The sequence below is a fragment of the Podarcis vaucheri genome (assembly GCF_965113315.1).
Source record: "Podarcis vaucheri genome assembly, chromosome: 3".
Classification (NCBI taxonomy): Eukaryota; Metazoa; Chordata; class Lepidosauria; order Squamata; family Lacertidae; genus Podarcis; species Podarcis vaucheri.
Genome location: NC_138761.1, coordinates 49,199,410 through 49,220,046, shown reverse-complemented (window position 1 = coordinate 49,220,046; position 20,637 = coordinate 49,199,410). Strand labels below are relative to the sequence as shown.

At 39.6% G+C, this 20,637-nt stretch overlaps 1 protein-coding gene across 7 annotated transcripts in view; it reads right to left on the bottom strand.

The window, feature by feature from the left end:
* Positions 1–784: 784 nt before the first annotated feature.
* Positions 785–20,637, bottom strand: part of SIPA1L2 (signal induced proliferation associated 1 like 2) — an 83,057-nt gene continuing 63,204 nt past the window's right edge. For 4 of the 7 annotated variants that reach the window (XM_082214961.1, XM_082214962.1, XM_082214965.1 and 1 more), the window contains 8 exons: positions 19,912–20,136; positions 19,160–19,310; positions 17,323–17,542; positions 15,361–15,492; positions 11,292–11,345; positions 10,273–10,390; positions 4,704–4,785; positions 785–2,020 (listed from right to left, as the gene is read on the bottom strand). In XM_082214961.1, coding sequence (XP_082071087.1) covers positions 1,874–2,020; positions 4,704–4,785; positions 10,273–10,390; positions 11,292–11,345; positions 15,361–15,492; positions 17,323–17,542; positions 19,160–19,310; positions 19,912–20,136 — 1,129 coding nt within the window. In that variant the 3' untranslated portion in view covers positions 785–1,873. The remainder of the gene's footprint in view (positions 2,021–4,703; positions 4,786–10,272; positions 10,391–11,291; positions 11,346–15,360; positions 15,493–17,322; positions 17,543–19,159; positions 19,311–19,911; positions 20,137–20,637) is intronic. The other 3 variants (XM_082214964.1, XM_082214966.1, XM_082214967.1) reach the window with 2 other exon arrangements.

Here is a 20,637-nt window from a genome sequence, read left to right as displayed (position 1 = left end):
AGCGGCTTAGTCATGCTGGCCACATGTAAGCCGGCTCCCTCAGCCAATAAAGCGAGATGAGCGCTGCAACCCCAGAGTCAGTCACGACTGGACTTAATGGTCAGGGGTCCCTTTACCTTTACCTATATCATTAAAACATCAATGAAAAAGCTCAATGTTTTTAAGATTTGCCTCACTTTTATGAAATTGGTTTAATTGTTCACATTGTAGTGTATTTCAAAGCAAGCTGGGCCAATAAAGTTTTTTTTTCTTGCACACTTCCAAGATTGTGGGCCTCCAGATGTTGCTGGACTTCCAACTAGCATAGGCAGTGGTCTGGGATGATGGGAATTGGAGTCCAGCAGTTTCATGGTCCAAAACTTTTAAAATGTGGTATCTAATGTGATCCCTATTTTTTATATGGCAATTAAGATGTTAAAGTAATTGAGAACACCTCCTTTTAAGATGTTGCAAACATTTTTTACCAACATGCATTTCAGTACACAGCTAGACATTTTGAAGCAAATATTTCTGTGTAAATATGTATAGGATTGCACCATAAGTCTTGCGATGTTCAATGTGTAAGTGTGTATGGGATTGCAGACTATTTTACAGATATGATCCAGAGTTGTTATTAAATTGCACACTATGAATTAAAAAGGGGAGTGTAAAAGTGAATTGAAGCAGTAGCTACTCAAGTTCTTGGATTTGGAATCAGAGTGCAAGCGAAATGTTTTAACTGTGCTCTTTCTTTATTGAATCTATCAAACCCGGAAGCTTTTGTTAATAAACAGAGAGTTCTTACTTGTGGTTCACATTTTTAACATTTATTAAAAAAGCAAAATGTATGTTCATTTCAAATGAAACAGTTAAAAATGTTAAAGTATACTTACACAAATTGTGTACTAGCAGCATCCAATAGTTAGAATTTTCTAGAACTCTGCAGTGCCATTTTGGCAAGCTAAACACACATTGTAGCTTGCAATCCACTGTCCTCACCATAGTGCAGATAAAACAAAAGCTTTATAAAATTAACAGGTTAAATAAGCTTAAATAAAGGTGTTAAATATAAGTCACTCGCTCAAAGCTTCTGTACAAAGATAAACAAATCTGGCATTATACAAATGATTGGCTGGCTTGCACCACATATGGTTTCAATAGTTAGTTTCTCTAGAACAATCTTAGCTGAACATGAACTATACAAAAGGAACTGACATTGGAGTGAACTGATTCAAGTGAGCCATTTACAAGGCATGTGTATTTATTTTTTTTAGAAAAATCAGAACACTGCTTAAATTCAGGCACCATTTTTTCTGCAAATAAATAACCCCTAATATATCTGCATCCAAACTAGTGTTAAACACCTCAGTGCTAATTTTTATAAACACAGTTTTGTGACTATTCAATTCTACTTCCATTCTTATTGCTATGACAATGTGACTGTGGAAATATCTACTGTACATACAAAAAAATAGAGCACCTTTAAACATGAAAGTATATGTCTAGTTTATTATTATTATTATTTATCTTACAATACTGAAACCCAAGCTACCATAAATTGCTTTAGCATCTTCACTGGAGCACCTGAAGTACCGAAGATAAACCCCAATTTATTCTTCTTCAGGCAATCCCAAGTCAGAAGTATACTCTAAAATGTCTAAAATGACACCAGGAATTGTACATTCATCTTCACAAAAACAAATGTCTGCTATTCATTCTCTGTTTTCTTCAGATGAATATGAAGATAATTTCTTACTGTCAGTAGCCTGGGGCTGGGCAGAGATTACAGCAGAAAATGTAAAATGGATTGTGGACACAGTGAAATTATATTAGGCTACTTCAAAAGTTACTGGTGTTATGTGGCTTCAACTGTGCTTTTAGAGGGACTTTGATATTAGGATTTCTTGTCTATTGTATTGAAAAACCATTCTGTAAATTTTCTTAGTTGAGCAGCTGCTGTTTGAGATTCTTCCTGAAGTCTCATGTTATCTTGTCTCAAATGTTGGACTTCAGCTTGGAGAACAGCTTTGTCTTGTTTTTCCTAGATAACAGAAAAAAGGAGTTGAATGACACTTAGAGCCAGTGTTTTTGTTGCTCGTGTTTCTGAGCGAGTAAACAGACTTCTGTTTTCTTTAGTTCCCTCTTTGCAATGACAGCACTGGAACTCTAAGCTGAATTCCCAAATTTGCTTGCTCGGTTGTTCTAAATCAGATAGCCTTGCAGGCTAAACAAGATAAATGAGATTGTATAACCAAGTTTCTGCAGCAGAGCTGTAGGACTAGGCTACATTTCAGCACACTTCATCATATTCAGAGAGATTACTACACAAAAAGATAAGGAATATTTTTAGAGCTGTACATCAGATTAAGAAAAAAACTACACAGACTTAAAGGTACTTTTAAACAAAATGGAAGGCAACAAGATGTCCAGCTGCGTGGTTTCTACCCGCTGAGTATTAAACACTGCCATCCAAAATGAACAGTGGGGAAAGAATACATGTTGGACACATGAAGTTGGGAACAGCTTCCAAGTACAATGCAAATGCATCAACATTATTTTTTTATCAGCAAGAGACACAGGGTCTGTTACAACGCCAATGTTTAAAGACTGTGTGCTCTATAAGCAAAAATCACAGGGGGGCGGGGGAGCCATATGCTGCCAAGTGTTGGCAAATGGGTAAGAGAAAGCTACAGGGAATCACAGTACAGTATGTGCAAACCACCATTGCACTGCTTAATTCATACTATACGTTTCACTGCTCTGGATGAGAGTGAAGCAATTACACTATAATGGGATACTGGGTCATTATATGCAGTTCTAGCTTACTGTACAGAAATGTAGAACACTCAGTACTACAAGCCGCCAACCTTAGTACCTATTATAAAACATGTTATTTGGGGGCATTCATATTTTATTGACTTTGAGAGTCATTGGAGGGTTTTAAGCAGAGGTTGGATGGCCATCTGTCATGGTTGCTTTAGTTGAGATTCCTGCATTTCAGGGGGTTGGACTGGATGACCCCCAGGGTCCCTTCCAACTCTACAATTCTATGAGAGGCTATTAAAGTCACATCTATACATTTAAAACATATCGCCCCCCCCAAAAAAATGTGGGAACTGTAATTTACTCCTCACAAAGCTATATGATTCCGCTCCCTTAAACTACAGTTCCCAGGATTTTTTGGGGAAAGCCATGCATTTGAAATGTATGATGTAGATATGACCTAACAACCATAGTCAAGACGAAGTAGCTGTTTGGAAACCCTGAAGCAAAAATTGCTCTTGTGCTAAAGCTAGATGAAATCGACCAGTTCACAGCTGTGTCAGACCTGGGCTTGAATGAAATGTTTGTGGGGGTATGATTTTTAGACTACAAAGAGCACACAAAACTAAACCCTTTTCTAGCTTAAAGCCCCATAGTGTCTCCTCACGTGCTTTTCAGGCGGATGGCTACCAGATGTAAGTGGTGAGGTAGCACCCCCATCCATGGACCACTTCTTTTTCAGGAAACCCCCAATCCCAGACACCCAGATCCTCTTTTACTCCCTTGTGTAAGAGGGGGTGAGATCCAGCTTTAATCAAGGGGCTATACTGCTGCCACATGTAATGTGAACCTTAGATTTGAGGATAGGTTGCTCAATTTAAAAAGTTTTCTAAACATAACAATAAGTGCTTCCTTTCAGAGAACTTCTGCAAAAGCAGCCATATGCTATTTCTTTAGAGGTTATGAAATAATTCCTTGCAGATGTTTACAAAAAATATATTTTTGAAAGCAAGTCTTATGTAAGAAGGCAACTGCAAAGAAGTCAAAGTAGTATTGACCCTCCTGTAATATTTGAAAGCAATCTAATTTGTCATTTGTGTGGTAAACAAGTACATCAGTGCCTTCAGACCTTACGCATGCTGAAGCATTTCCCGCTTAATTCTGTTATCATAATAGAAGTATTCGTGAAGAAAAATGGTGATACAGTCAAAGGATATGCAAAGGAAAATTCCTATTTCTGAGTATACAGTTGGAAAAAAGTAGAATTATTTTCATTATTAAAACCTATGGTTTAAACAAACTTGACACAACTATTTTTATTACAGAAAATAGCTGTGAACTAAAAAAAAGGGGGGGGGGAAGGGCCCACAAATTTGTAGATCGGAAAATGCAGCCTGTATTACTTACTATACCATGTTAAACATAGGCCAAATATTAGCTTATCTCTTAGTATAATTTATCATCCAGGTTATAAGGAATCTGAACTAGAGAACAGGGAAGTGCTACCCAAGCTTATTATGCCAGAAATACTGAATCTATTCCTGAGGAAGCAACTAGATTAGCCAGGAGACTAATTGGACTTTCTACATTTTTAAAGGCTAAATATAGGGAGGTTTTTAATGCTTGATGTTTTCATTATGTTTTAAGATATGCTGTAAGCAGCCCAGAGTAGCTGGGGAAACCCAGTCAGATGGGCAGGGTATAAATAGTAAAATTCTTATTCCTATTCTTCTTATTAACTGCAGCTGCTGGGATTCTTGATTTGGGTTTGGGGCTAGATTGCTCAAAAACATTTTTAAGGCCTTTTCTCAAAATTTGGCCCAGAGGGTTAGAGGACACGCAGAGAAGATTTGGGGGGGGGGGTCACAGGGGAAGGAGAGAAAGGAGAAGTCCCACTGTGTGAGCTGTTTACACACTGTTAGATAAACCCAATGACGTTTTATTCTGCTAAACATTTTTACCTTCCGAAGATCGGTTTGCAACTGTCGGAGGATCACTTCCAGCTGGTTTACTTTTCCAGTCAATGTAGTAGGGCTATCCTCCCTACAAAATTAAATTGCACTTAGTTTTGAATTATTTCAAGATGTCCTACCCACTCCCAAGTAAAATAGTTCCCTGTGCAGATGACAATGAATAACGGTTGCAATTAGTGCATAAAGCACATATAAAAGCTTGTTCAGGTTCAAGCCCACTCAAGATTGACACAAATTGACATCAAACACCAACAGATATGATTATGGTATCATTCTCAAGGAGCAAGTAAATCTTACTGCTAGGCATTGTGATGAGTGCAAAATGCTTGTCACAAGGAACACTAACAACAATACAGGCCATTGCTCTAACCTGGTCGTAATTATGATCTATCATTAGAAATGCATAGTCATTAAGTCCTCATGAATACACTATCATAATAATTAAGTAATATTAAATCTATATGCATTATGTGAAGGATCAACTGCACCCTGTGTTTCCCACCTGCTCAGAGGCAGAATTAGGGCCCCAGTCAACAAGGCTTGCCAGCAGGCAAGACAGACAAGCTTCTCCTCCTGTTGGGAGAAGACATATCTGTTGGCCTTGGGGTTTCAGAACTCCTCATAGCTCAGGTGAAAGGAAGGAGGCTGGTAGGAGGAGTCTTGGCTGAGCAACAGGCAAGCCGGGAGAAAAATGCTTGGAGAATGGAGTGATTAGCTGACAAATGGGGAGAAGCATAAGGATGCAGGCTATGCTTTACTATACCCATGGCTGGTTAGGTGAGTGGAAGGCGGGTAGAGGAACTTGGGGGCCTAGTGAACTGCCCTGCCAAGTCCTTGAAATGCTTGAGCACTGACACAGACCCTCACTCCGTGGACTCCTTTGCCTCAGCCCCCAGGGAGGTGGGTCAGTCCTGGAAGCAGTGGCGTAGCGTGGGTTGTCAGCACCCGGGGCAAGACAAGTAATTTGCGCCCCCTAACCCATGGATTTGCGCCCCCTAACCTGTGGATTTGCGCCCCCTAACCTGTGGATTTGCGCCCCCTAACCCTAACCCCCAGATGTTGCGCCCGGTGCGGCCGGCCCCCCCTGCACCCCCCACGCTACACCACTGCCTGGAAGGAAAGATTAATAGCCCCCCCCCTTTGCATGCAGGAAAGAGAGAGGTAAAGCTGCCACACAAGGAACTGTGTGATATTAACTAGATACCAAAGTGCTTTTGAGTGGATCCACAAATATTGGGGAATGTCTAAAACCCTAAGGAGGCTGCCTAAATGACCAGGGAGATGTATCTCTAACACTCTTGGAGTTAACTATTAGAGTGTACTGTAATACTTAAACCCTAATGAAAGTCATGATCTGAACATCCCAGTGACTGTGGCTGTTTTTGTATCCCTGCCCACAGAAGCCCGACACATTAATAGAAAAAGCGCAGTCAGATGAAATACAAGACTATATCTGCAAGTAAAACAGGAGGCAAAACAAAACTGTTCATTGTTCTTGACAAAATCAACTAAAGCAGGTAATGCTACAGGTTGAAAAAATTCTCCTAAAACGGTTCAGAAAACAACTGTCATCATGAATTTTCTTGCTTCTAAAGGAAGGAAAATGAGATTCTAGCACACTGGTTCTCATTGAATTATTATGCAAATATGTCAAGTTGTATTACAACACTAACTAAAAAAATAAAATAAAGAAAAGATATCAAGAAAAGTGACATCTTATTTAAGAGAAAGACTTTGTTTCAATGCCTCTTTCCACATGTTGAAGCTGAAAATCTAAACAGACACTTCAAAACTTTAGTAAATACAATTCTTATCTTAGTAGTGGATGGCACAGTAGGGCTGCACCTCTTACCTGATCTCCCTCTGGCCAAGTCACTGCTGCATTCTGGAGAGAGTTTTATATTGCTATGGATGTTGAGATATATTGATCTGAAATGTTTTTAGTGCTATTATTAGAACTAGGGCTGTGCTGTTTATATCTGATAAGATTTGAATCTTTAAAAAAAATTATGATGCCACCATGGGGATAAAGTATTGTATTTTAAATGACAGATAAACAACTATTAAAATAAAATAGCTGCTTCATATAAATGGCTTCCCCTGCAGTAAGGTGTGTGTGTGTTGTTTGTTTTGGTGGCAGCCAGAACACTCCAGGATATCGGAGGCAGCTCCTGGTCTTTTTAAAAAGCTGGCAGATATTGAGAAAGGTATGAGAGCTGATTAAAATTTTAACAGACTTCAAATGAACAATATGATAAATTTAAAATATAGATTCTATGAATTCTGTTGCAGCAAATCTTTGGCAATCTTTCTTATAATCTTAATGCAGCAGTCAGAAAAATACACTTGTTGTGGCAACTCACGAGGCAGGGAGGATCACTGAACAGTGATATAATGAGCCAAATTACCATTGCATGCAAGCTCCCTTTGGATTTTTATTCCTCTAGGGCAACTGGATTGTGGGGTTACATTGTTTGTCTTGTCATTTACTATTAAAATGCCTAAGCTGCACTAAGGTTGAATACAACTGGGCAGTGAACCTCTCCACCATTGCTCCCATTAACTTCCCTCTTGCCCCTACCAGAAATCTGAAACTTCAGAAATGTAAAGAAGTCCCTCATAAACCTTAATCTTTGTGTCAAGTGATTATTTTATGCTCTATTCCACTAAATGCCTAGAGTTTTTAGTAGTAAAATGTTGCACAATTGAACTGCAAAGTTGAAATGTAATTTAAGGCAGTGCTCAAATAATTAGAGGGGGGCTTAATAAAATCCATGAGCCCTGCCTCAGAGATGGGGGAATGTGTGGTCCTTCAAAACTTTTTGGGTTGGAACTCCCATCATCCCTAACCATTAGCCATGCTCACTGGCACTGACAGAATCTAAAGTCATGTTCCCCATCCCTGCCCCACCCGATGATCCCTGCCAGTTTTAGACTCTCCCATTACAACCCACAAGATACATCCTGCCTCTGTTCCTACATGGATCTGTACAAATTATTCATACAAAATACATTCTGTTATAGAAGCAGGTAACAGGCCAAGAATTACAATCGTCTCCTCCTCAAGTGCACTGGAATTGGAGGGTTGTGTCTACATTTTATGAGGGGTTCTTAATGCCTGTTTTAATTTTTATTTATTAAAGCATTTCTTATGAGGTGTACATAAAAGCAATCCACAAAAAATGGGATAAGAAAAATGCATCATAAAACTGAGCACTACCTCAAAATGCATGCTGGAACAAGGAAGTCTTAGGCATGCACCTGACGTTCAGCAAATGAAGGTGCCTGTCTAATCTTAGGTGGAAGAGATTTCCAGAGGTTTGGGCCCACTACACTGAACACATGGCTTCTAGTAGTTATAAGCCATGCATCTGAGCCATGGGTGACTGCCAACAGGGACTCTCCCTAAGATCACTGATTGGACTGGGATATAGGAGATCAGACAGTCCTTAATATATTCTAGACCCAGGTTGTTAAGGGCCTTGTAAATTAATACAAGAAACTTGTAATATGTGGGGAGCCAGTGCAAGGTTTTCAGAACTGAAGTTATGTGCTGGTAGTAGTCTGTACCTACCAACAGTTTAGCCACAGAAATTTGAATTAGCTGGAGCTTCTGAACCAGGCACAAGGGCAGCCTAGTGCAGAGTGCATTGCAACCACTGAAACACTTGAGGTTACCAATGAATGAATCTTTGTATCCAGGCTATCTCTGTCCAAAATGGCTGCAGCTGGTGCACTAGCCAAATGTGGTAAAAGGAACTCCTATCCACTAAAGGTACCTGAGCCTCAAGTGACAAAGTTAGATCCAGGAGCACCTCCAAACTACACAACTGGGTTTTTTTTATAGAGACAGCAAAAGTTGTATTATTATTATTAAATTTAATTTATATATACATGGAGTTTAACAACAACAACACTAGGCTATTGGAGTGGAGCCAAGTGGAAGACATTAAGCAATCATATGTGAACCCCCTTGAACCGTCTCCTCTCGAGCCATGCCTTCTACTCTCCCCAATCTCCCCCAACCCTCTTCATCCGATTTCCTTCCCACATACATCTTTAAGCACCTCCTGCCACAATACACAACCACCCTAGGCTATCACAAGAATCTTAACACCAGCAATAATAATTAGACAGATGCTAATTAATTTGCTTAAGCAACCACACTGTTCTTACCTGGGAAACAATCAAATTCCCCCCGCCTCTCACTCATGGGTACCAAACACACAGGACTGGGTGAGTCTCACCCCCTGACCAGTCCTGGGATCACTAACATACAAGTATAGGCAAAAAGGCAATACAAACAATAATAACTCAGCACCACCATACCATTAATTTTTGCAGAGACTGAAACACACGCACCAAAAATCAAATAGGGTGGCTCCTTTTCACCAACCCCAAAGTGACAGCAACAGCTATTTTATAAAATCCTTAGACTAGCCAGGTCCTCCCACACAACTCTTAGTAGCAATAAACACAGTAGCAGAAAACAACTATCCAGCCAACCACTTCCCAACTATCCTGCCAACAACCACAGCTCCCAGTCCAACTGGTAAGGACTCAAGAAACACAAAGGCTGGGGAAGTCATACAGCATATCTATCTACACACACACACACACACACACACGTACGTCTGTTCTCTCAGTCCTGTGCTCCTTACCAGGAGATGTTAGTGCAAGGATGGGGAACCTCCAGCCCACAAAGCCATTTCTCCCAAACCATGCCGACCTGTCAAGCAGCTGGTGTCATTTATGACATCAACTGATGGCTAGGACTCAATTCTGCAATGTTGCAGGTGCTTGTCCCCAGCACGAAACAGGTGACTGCAGCCAAAGCAGCAGAATTCTACTCTGCTTAACAGCTGACAGGCAGAAGTTAAATCCTGCTCAGTTTCTTTCTTGGGAATAGGCACACAAAGCTAAAGAAAGCAGCAGGGTGCGGGGGAGAAATAGGTCTGCTTGCTTTCATAGCAGCTGCCTGTTCACTATGGAAAGTTGTGTGCCGCAAAAGAAAGACGACCTGATTTTTTAAATTGCATTGCTACGTGAAGTCGCACCTCCCAGGAGGAGTGGGGAAAGAACCTCTTAAGGAAGGCTCAACCTGCAAAAGGGATTCTCCCCCCCCCTTTCCCTGTGAGATGTGAGCTGAGGTTAAAGACTTCTCACTTTTGCCTGGCAGGCAGAGAACAGGCCTTTTAGATACACGTTTCCTTCTCTCTCCTTTCTGCTTTCTAGGCTAGCAACTTCTTCTCAGCCTTCCTCAAGTATTTTCCCCACCTCTTTTTGTTTTTTCATTTTAGCCGATGGGGAGCCTATGACTTCAGAATCTGAAGTGAGGTGAGACTCAACCTCTGAGCTGAAGCACAATATCTATCTCAAGTACTGAGGTAAGACAATCCCCTATCCAAGTCCTTGAAGATGTTCCAAGCCAAATACCCCCACCCCCTGTATATAACCCTATCTATCATTCTGACTCTCTATTCATTCCAGGAGGAATGTTTTCAGGAATTTGTTCAATCATGTTTCCCCTCAAAGAAAAGAGGCAAGGTTTACATACCCTGTAGTGTCAATGAAGTCCTTTCCATTTGTTGGACTTGCGCCCAAGGCTTGATTACTCTCCAAGCTTTGCACATGCTGCATGTCATTCAAGGTGCAAAAAGATGCAACCCTTTGATCTGGAAGGGAAATAAATAAATAAACATCTAAAATGAAATGACTGTATAAAAATACTGTCAGCTTAAACAACCGGTGTTCTTTTATCCAATTCAGCTACAGACAAGAAACAAGTGTATATATTACAGGGAATCCGCCCCCCAATTCCCACTGAATTTCCAACATAAAGCATCTGATAGCAAGACCACTATAGCCTCAGCTTTGCATATATCAACAAAACAAGACAGATTTGTTTTCACTAACTTATTGCAACAGAAATGTACAGAAAATCTGAGACCAAGACCAGTTTCAAGCAAACTACTGTAATAGCAAATGCAGGCACTTAATGGGACAGAGGAAGATACATAATTCCATAAAAAGTTATGGAATGCAGTATGGAATGCACAGTTATTCTACCTGAACAGAATAATATGCAAATGCTACCATTATGACTATTGCCATACATTTACCAATCTTCCACATATATAATGTCTGCTGCTTCCTTTTAGGATTCTGGAATAAAATCTTTACCCTAGGACTTGCAGAATACATGCTTGCCTTGTTTGGGAACCGAGTTTCTTTACTGAAGGACATGCAGTATGGCATACAAAAATATACCCAGTTCTAAAAGAAAATGAGTATGCCACACACAAACTGGTATAGAACGTGAGTAAATCACGCTTTGAGGTTTCCCCCCCATGCAAACGGTTTATGCTGCAACAACAGAGATCATTCATTTATATATAGACTGTACTCAGATTTCTCTGGTCCACAGACTTCTGCTGGCCCTGACCATAACATGCCTTCCCCTCACATCTCGCAAAGCCCCAATGCTTGCATATAATCATGCAACCGTGCAAACATATAAAAGCATAAAGATAGGGTTTTTTTTATAAGATTCAGCAGCCAACCCCAGACCATCACCTAGAAACGGAGTGTGATGACAGACTGGCCCAAGTTCTTCGTCAGAGTCAAAATCTGAAATAAGATTTAGAATGCTCCTATGAACAACAAAGTCCACTGAGCTAACTTTGGAATCATATAGCTGCAATCCTTATGAGACACAACAGTTACGGGAATATTACTTAACATCAACTCCTATTGTGGGATCTTTGCTGATTTTCTCAAAACAGTAGTTTTCCTCATCAACTCACCCCACTGCTACATGTGCTAAGTCAAAAAAACGATTTTACTTTTCAGTAATAATGGCAGCATAATAGCTATCAGGATTTCCTCTTTCCAAAAGACAAACTATCCATATTCGTTATTATGCCCTGTAAGCATTATGGGACAAAAATAAAATTGCAGCTTGAGGCCTAGTTATCACTTTCCCTTTTCATGTCAATCTTTTAATTATGAAATAAAAGTAAATATTTGAATCTTTTCCTAAAAATGTTCCCTAGCAGATGATGGGAAATGATAGAGGAGACACAGCAGTTCATAAACATATGCAAAATTTGAATGCTAGACAGTCTTTTTCTTTCGCTTTCTTGGCAAGATTGCATGATGCATGGCAACCTTCAGATATGCTTGACTGTAAATGTAATTTTACCAGGCTGCATGTAAAATACTGTATATTCCTAGTATATGCTTTCTTTTTCCTCTACAGACTTTTGAATAGTAGATGTCCAGTGTCAAGGACTGTTGAAAGTGCTAGCAGCCAACCTTTAACACTTTTGTTTGATCTACAAAGGGGAAAAGTATAAAAATACAAACAGATGATACATCTGCAGACTATCACTGGCACAACCAGAAGTAGCAAAAGTAAACATTAGAGAAGAAATGAGCAAAGGGTGATATTAAATTCTGGAGATATTAAATTTTTGAAAGATTGATTTAAAAATGTTAGACAGGGCAGTCAACGGGGCTCTTCTTATGTTCTTAATATGGCCAAAATACAAACATCTTTCTCAGAGTGTCTCAAGGCCTAAAAATGTCAGACACAGAGAAGAACAAGGAACATAATAATTTTTGACTTGCAATCTTTAATTTTGGACTTGCAATTTCCTCTGAAGAACTGAATACTGGCTGCTTTTGAAGACAGAATACAATTACTGATGTTATGGCTTTTTAAATGTATTAGCTTATCCAAGAAGAAAGAGCTATTGCAGATGGATTCCATCTCTGACAAAGGCAATACAGATCTAAGATGTTCATTCTGTCTCTCTCAAAGAGAATGAAATCATGGGAACGCATAACATATCAGGAATCTGAAATCCAGAAGGGAACTGAATGAACCAACATTAGACATGAACAATAATCCTTCTGATTAACAACATGTACACCAGGCCCTTGGATCCTGTTTGTGAGCAGAGGCCTCTATTCTGTCCTTCAGCATATAAATAGAGTTCTGAATTATGCCAGCCATTTTTTTAAAAAGTATGGTATTAACAGATACCTTTGTTATACCTAGAACAGGAATACTGATTCTGCAAAGAAATATAACTGCTGAAAACAGTAGTCAGCTATGCAAGCAGAGATGCGCTGATCACTGTTACAAACTGGAAGAAGCAAAGAATGAAAATTTATGCGAAGACATTTGAAGGTCTACAAAATAAAAGTTCAGAAACCAGCTGTTAGATCACATTTATGTCAATCATTATAACAGAGGTTAGCTTCAAGTTAACTGAAGTACACCTATAGTAGATCCATTGTCTTTGTCAAACTGTTTCAGCTAACATGCTCTGTAAAGTTTAGTCCTAACTTTGATTTTATGTTTTTATTAATGCAGTGCTCTAACAATGTAACATCCTGTTCTTAAACATGTGTTCTGGCACAGTTTTAATGCTTTGCTAGGATAACAGGTCTTCTGATGTTGAGGTGGCAACCATAAACCAGAGCTATTGTGATGTAGTGAATAGTGTGAACCTTTGAAAACCTGGGTTCCAATCCCTGAACATTGGGCTAGCCACAGTCTCTGACAGCCTAACTCCCTCCCTGCCCCCCCCCCCGCCACGGGTTCCTTGTAGAAAGAAAATTGGGAGAAAACCTTTGTATACTGCCCTGAGGTCCTTTGAAGATGGAAGTGTTAAAAAGTTCAAACAAAGAATAAGCATGTGTTCCATATGCATGATGACTTAGAATCCGGCTTTCAATAGTATACATCCTTTAATGATCAACTTTATTATTCTTATTCTTTAAAAAAGATACATCTATTTTCTTTCCCCAGGTTCTTTTTACTAAAGCTATTCATTCATAATTGTTTCCAATGTTTACACTACAATTCTAAACATACTATCAGAGCAATCCTTTGTATGTTTACTGACTGTTCAGTGGTATTTACTCACTTGTAACTATGCATAAGATTGCAGTCTTAGCTACGTTGAAGCTGAAGCGGATTTCCAAACACACACTATGAAACACAGTAGAGTTTTTTTAATTTCCATTATGTACTAAACTGCACAGGTTTATTTATGGTATTGCATCCATGAAAAACAGCAGTGACAATAACTACTACAGTTGTCTGAAGGAATCAGAAAAGTCTTTTATCTCCAACATTTTGAATATGAATAAAATAAGGGCTGGAGAAATCCAGATTCAAATCTCTACTCAGCTTTGAACCTCACTCAGGGTGGGGGAGTACCTTTGGGCCAATTACTGTCTCTCACTCTAATCTATTTCACATAGTTGTTATGAGGATAAAATGGAGGATTGGGAGGGGGGGTAGAAAAGGAAGTCCTCTTGCATGAGCTGAGCTCCACTTGTTCAAATAACCTCCACCAAGTTTGGCAATTCCCCGACACCCAATTACAGTTTCGCATGCTACAGTCTACAACATTTGGGAGGGTCTACCAAACTTCTGAAAATATTCTGGAGGTGGCAGGGGTTGAAGGAAGCAACACTGGGGCAGAAAAGTCTTTGTGTAAATAACTTTGATGGGGCTACACTCTGAATGAGTGAATACATAGCTTGGGGGTACTCCTGGATCCTTTGCTGTTACTTCAAGCTCAGGTGGCCTCAGTGGCACAGAGTGCCTTCCATCACTTTTGGGTGGTGGCCCAGCTGCACCCTTATTTGGACAGGGACCAGTGTTTTTTTCAGGGGTACTCAAGGGTATGCAGCATCAGCACCTCTTTTGTTGTTGTTATAAAGTGTGGCACTTACAGTAACAACTTCATGTTGAGTACCGGCACCTATTTTACTAGGAAAAAAGCACTGATAGGGACAGCCTAACTTATGTCATATATGCTTTGGTAACCTCTAGGTTAGATTATTGCATTATATAGGCCTCTGTAGGCACTTCGATAAATTCATCTAGTGAGGAATTCAGGGGCCAGGTTGCTCACCGGGGCAAGACTGTTTGAGTATATTACACCAATCCTGCTCTGACTGCATTTGATACTAATTAGTTGCTGGGCCCAATTCAAAGTGCTGGTTTTGACATAAAGTCTAAAATGGCTCAAGGATACCTCAAGGCCCAGCTCTCTCCATATGAACCTACTCACACCCTGAAATTATCCTCTGAGGCCCTTCTTGTGTGCTTCCTCCACAAGAGGTTTGGAGGGTAGCAACATGAGATGAGCCTTTTTTGCTGTGGCTCCCTGCTTGTGGAATGCTCTCCCCAGGGAGGTTTGGCCGGCGCCTTCATTTTACACATTCAGGAGCCAGGCGAAAGTGTTCCTCTTTAGCCAGAACTTTGTCTGATTCTTAAGATACTTATAATATGAACTAGTGGCTATGTGTAGAAAAAAACTGCCCTAAGAAAACTCAGTAATTCAGGATGTCAGCCTATGCTGTTCTCTTTCTGGCTCTCCTTATGCCACCTTTGTTCTTAGCCTATAGTGCAAAATGACCTGATGGTCCACCAACAAAGTTCTTGGGGCTTATCTATCAACTGGAAGTGACTGATCACTGAATGGCAAAAAAACAGGTAAGTCAAGGGTGCATGTGCAGGACTGCCAATAACTAGGGGTAATGAATCATGTTACAACAAGCATTGGACTTTAATTTCTACTAACTACACATGCAGCAGTTGCAGAAATTCTTACAGTACCTTCAAATGCTTGTGCAGCATCTACAAGGTGAGACCAGTCTAATCCTGTCGCTGTATCTGGAAGGGGCATCAACCCAGGATCATTGAATCTTGATTTGTCAGATAAAGACCCGTCTGAGAACCAAAACTCATCTAAATTAAGAAGCAGAATCAGAAGCTATCTTCAGGACAATGTTTCAACAGGTTAGAAAATGAATAATTACAATATTTAAAATGTTTTATTTTTTATGGACTGTGTATATGCCATAGCATTTTATAGTTTTTAATTAGGTCATCATAGATGTTATGCTTTTAATACAATGTGAACACTTTGGGAGTGTCTGACCTGAAAGCAGGGCTATGACTGTTCCAAAACCAGAAAATATGTACACACAGTATCAGGCCATCGATATGCTACAAAGTGTATTTAGCTAATGGTTACCACTCTAAAATAAATGTTTTTTGTTTATGAATCACTTCTCACTGTGTATTTTAAAGTGATCAATTAAAACATACAAAAACAATTTCAAATCCAACACAGATATCGACTGGGACAAAAATTGCCACTCTTAAAAGGCTTCTTGAAAAAGGAAGGCTTTCAATAGGCACCAAAACTACAACACAGATGGAACTTGTTTGATATGTAATGGGAAGGAGTTTGAACAGCTAAGTGGCAGCAGCCTGATCCTTACCTAAGACTGGACAAGCTTCCTAGTGATCAGTTGGATATGAATGAGACAATATTTTAGTTTATGCTGATAGTTCCGAAATCTTGTTTGGAAAACCTTACTTCTAGCTTCCATCCCTCCAAATAGCAATCCCAGCTTTGATGAACCGACCCTAACCATAGGAGCCAACTCCTAGGGGCCAAGATCTCTTCAGCTCCAATAAAATATTTGAGGGGGCCAAAGGCCCCCAAAGTTGATGGGCATTGCCATTAAAACAGCGTGTATGTCTTGTGATCAATTATGTGGGGCAGGGCTTACTTGCTCCCCCCCTCAATATTTTATTTAAGTTGGCATCTCTGACCCAAACTCATCTGTTTACTGGTCCTGATCTCTAACAATGGTAAAAGATTGGGTGGGTATTATTTGGGTGGGCATTACTTGCTGCTCGAGTTCCTTGGGTTTTGTGTGAGAAGCTGCCCCACTTCCAGGAGATGTAAGAGAGCCAAAGTTTGTTGCCCCACTCTGGGTGCTGCAAGGTCTTCTGAATGGAAGACTTGCCATTCTGGTGTTGGGAGATGTAGATTTTTGTTTTACTGCTGTCCTCCCTGTGGAGATAAACTTCCCTGGTGCTGATGGCAGTGATCTCAGCCTGGACCAGGTACTGCGTGTGCTCCTTCCCCTACCCTTGATTGAACTAACCACGGTTATGGGTTATGTCTGAACCAGCATAATTTATTTCTTAAGACTAATTAGCCTCTTAAACTTTGGTTGCAAACTAGATTCAAACCTGGGATTTAAGTCTTGTTTATGATAGGAATCTCAGTTACTGTTAGACATTATTAAGATTCATAGTATCTTTTTCAAGCCGTATTCCACGCTCCCCTATTACATGATTTGATTAGCAAAAAGCACAATACATTGTAATTACCTCGCAGATAACAGAATTAAGAATAAAGATTACAGACTGAATAGAGGAGCAGAAAGAAGAATCTAAGCAAAAATGTGAAAACAGTCTGAATGAAACCATCTGACCACTCTTGCCACCTTTTGTAGCTGAGGCCCCTTCCCAGAGGGATTTTGTCAACTAGCATTGGACTTGTGTTCATACACAATGCCCGAAGTTCAAGCTCTGCCATCTTCAGGTAGGGCTGTGAAAGAAACCCAGAGAGCTGATCCCAGGTGAACAACTCTGAACTGCTCCTGGTCAGTACTGAAATAGAGGAACTAATGGTTCAATTTGGTTCCTACATTCTGTTTAGAAGATCTACCTTCAATTGCACAGTATCAAATGAGACAGTGTTTAACACACACTTACGTCGTAGGTGTCCAGTACCAGTGGTTAAGCTTGTTCTAGGAGGTAATGTGCTGTGATATGGTGGTGTAGTACTGAACAAAATATCATTTGGCAAAGCTTGGTCTAGCATTGAGCTCCGCGAGCTAGCATATGAAGATCCTCTCCGATTGCTACATATGCTCTCATCAGAAAGAGTGCGGTAAAGCGTCTTCCTTGGAGATAGGTTCCCGTAAAATGAAAACTATGTTTTTTCAAAAATATAAATTAGAAAATATGTTCCATCATCATTATCATCATCACTGTTATTAATTTATTCATTTATATACGGTTTAATTGGTGAGGTGGTGTCTAATGATTGCTCTAATAGTTCATTCTGTTGATAAGTCTTACCCTCTATAGTACACTAACATCAATCATTGTGGGTTATCTGGCATTTTAGCAAAATTACTGGATTATTAGATTTTCTTCTGACATACAAGCATTCATCATAATGAATTATTACTTACTGAAATGTTGTATTAACTCCAGAGTAATAAATGAAACCTCTAGCTCTCTGAAGGTAATAGTTGCAAGAATTCTTTGAAATCCTTCTAAAACTGTTAATGTGTAGTCTTGATTTAAAGACTGTTCTAATATCTACCGTAATCCAAGTCATTAGCTACATATAGACTCCAAAATATAACTTGGATTAAACCAATTATCTTCTACTTCTCATTTACAGAAAGTCCCTTGATCCTTCCAGGGTCCCTCTGATGGAAGGAGGTGGCAATTTTCACTGATTCCCCTTTCCTTTATGCCAGGGCTGGGGAAGCTTTCTAGCTCCAAGGGCCAGACTGTTATGTTCTGCCCCCCCCCCTTGCTGCCTTTGTTTGACAGGTGAGTGGAACCAAACACCTGAGAGCAGAATCATGGCAGGTGAAATCCCAAAGCTAGGAAATTCTTGGAATGGAAGCATACAGCCAAACTGAGCAAAATTCAAGCCCACCCTCCTGTTCAGCAGACGATGCCACGAGTGACGAAAGCTAATAGGTAGAAGGGTATGTTTTGGGTAAAATGGCTTCACAGGCTGGAGGTTCCCTACCTCTGCTTTAGGACATCAACCAAGTTCTCTTAAACCCATTATTGGAAATGGTTCCCATGTGGTTCAGTCTGACTTCCCTCACCTTCCCCCTCAGGTTTATATACTGTCACTAAAGTTATATCTAAAAGAATTTGTTAGTTGCTTTACCTTTCCCAGGGCAACCCAAAGCAGCTTACAACCAACCAACCAGACAGTTATTTCATGATAGCCTCTAAGCTTATTTTCTGGATAACTCTCAAACCTCTCCAGAAATGCCAGTCCAATCCTCTATACTTAAAATACACTTCAAAGAATGTGTTTAAAATGTTCAAGTTACAGCATCCTAGCTCATCCATCAGATTTAACCATAGTCCAAATGTGGAAGTTCAACACCAGTATTTTCAGAAAATTCCATCCCAAATGAGAATCTATACATAGCAACTTAAAAGCAGGGGTGGCTAACCTGTGGACCTTGAAACGTTCCTTGACTACAACTCCCATCATCCCTAACCATTGGCCATGCTGGCTGGAGCTCATGGGTGTTGGAGACCAACAAAATTTGGAGTCTCAGGGCAGCCACCCCTGCCTTAAAGTGAAGAGCTTTCAGGTTAAATATACCAAACCTCCTGACTATAACCATACCAGGCTTCATGCTTATTATTAGTATTAGTATTACAAGCTCTATACTCTCTCTCATTTACAGCTCTTTTTAGAACTTATCTATATATCAAGCAGTGCTCCCACCACCATAACTGCCTCTAACGGTTACACAGAGACAAAGAAAAAACAGCAGCTAACCTTTCTTCTGCCTTCCTCCACAGAGATGTTGTCTGGCATCATCAACTTCAGAAACTCTTCTTTTGATAAGACTCGCTGACTTTCAGAAACTGTATTCCTTATAGAGGCCTGAAGCTGACTTGATGATAGGCCCTCAACATCACTATACATTCTGTAGAAACAATTTGTTCTTTACAATTAGAGGGAATGTTGCAAAGTTGTTAACTCTCTAAAATGATGATCAAAACTGACACTAAAACCACAGTAACATCATTCATTAAAAGTTCCAAGAAAGTTTTTTGTTTTTTTTTAAAGTTGGGTTCCAACATGGAGGAGAAAACACACAACCCAATTCCTTTTTGTTCCTGGATTATTATTAAATAAAAAAATAACAAAGCACACATTCATGTTGAGTACAGATTAGGTTACTAGTAATAAAGCATGACATTCCTTATACATTTATGTAATTATATTATTAGAGCATGTTTTGTTATTAGCAGAAATTTTGCAAAGCTGTTTTGGATAAGAAATCAACAGCACATAAAAATGTATAAAACAAACTGAAATATTCAACTGTACACTTTCCTTCTACATAGTGATTTAGAATTTTGATTTCATGCCATATTGATAGAAAGCAGCTAACTTTGTCTGGCCTTTCCCTGCTTCTTCCTAGTCTGGGATTATACATCATCTACCCTGCATTTCCTTTCATGATTTAGGCTCTCCTCCTCCACACAGACTTTTCTTCCCCAAGAAAACAAACTCTCCCTTACTCTTGGCATTCCGAAGCTTCAGACTCCTCAGGTGTAGGGCTACCTTCTGACTTTTTCCAGCCAATGACATATTTGCTTATAGCTCCTTGTCGAGGGTAGCATTTTGCTATGGAGCCGGAGATCTGTTGACTGCAATTTTGTGACACTATGTACACTTTGGACGTATCTAATGATCCACTGCTTTTAGGGCCATGTGTGGAAGGACTTCCTGAATGATGTGACCCACTAGAAGAGAGGAAAACACAGAAAACAAAATACACAGTGAAGTATATGAGGAAATATGTGACAGGAAAATATGTCACATACATTTTTTTAAATCTAAAGTCTTCTCAAAAGGACAAAAGTCAGTCATATTTAATGTTATTTGCTTTCTTTGTCCAATTAAAATTAAATACTTTAAAGTCATCCTGGCTTCACTGGATGTATTTATAGAAATTCATAATTTCCCCATTACAGCTGATAGGAAATTTATTTTGAAAATGTATGCTGTACAATACTCAAGGCAGTATCCATTAAAAATAAATGGATTAGAAATATAACTTAAAACAAGAAAAGTGTAGAGAAAAACACAACAACAATAAAATCCAGCAAAATGGATGAAGCCACTATTAAGACCAGTACATGCTGGAATACCTAGGTAAATAAAAAATAATTCTCCTACTACCAAAAGGATATCAAGGATGGCACCAGATGACCTTCCATGGGGAGGATATAACATAGTGTTAA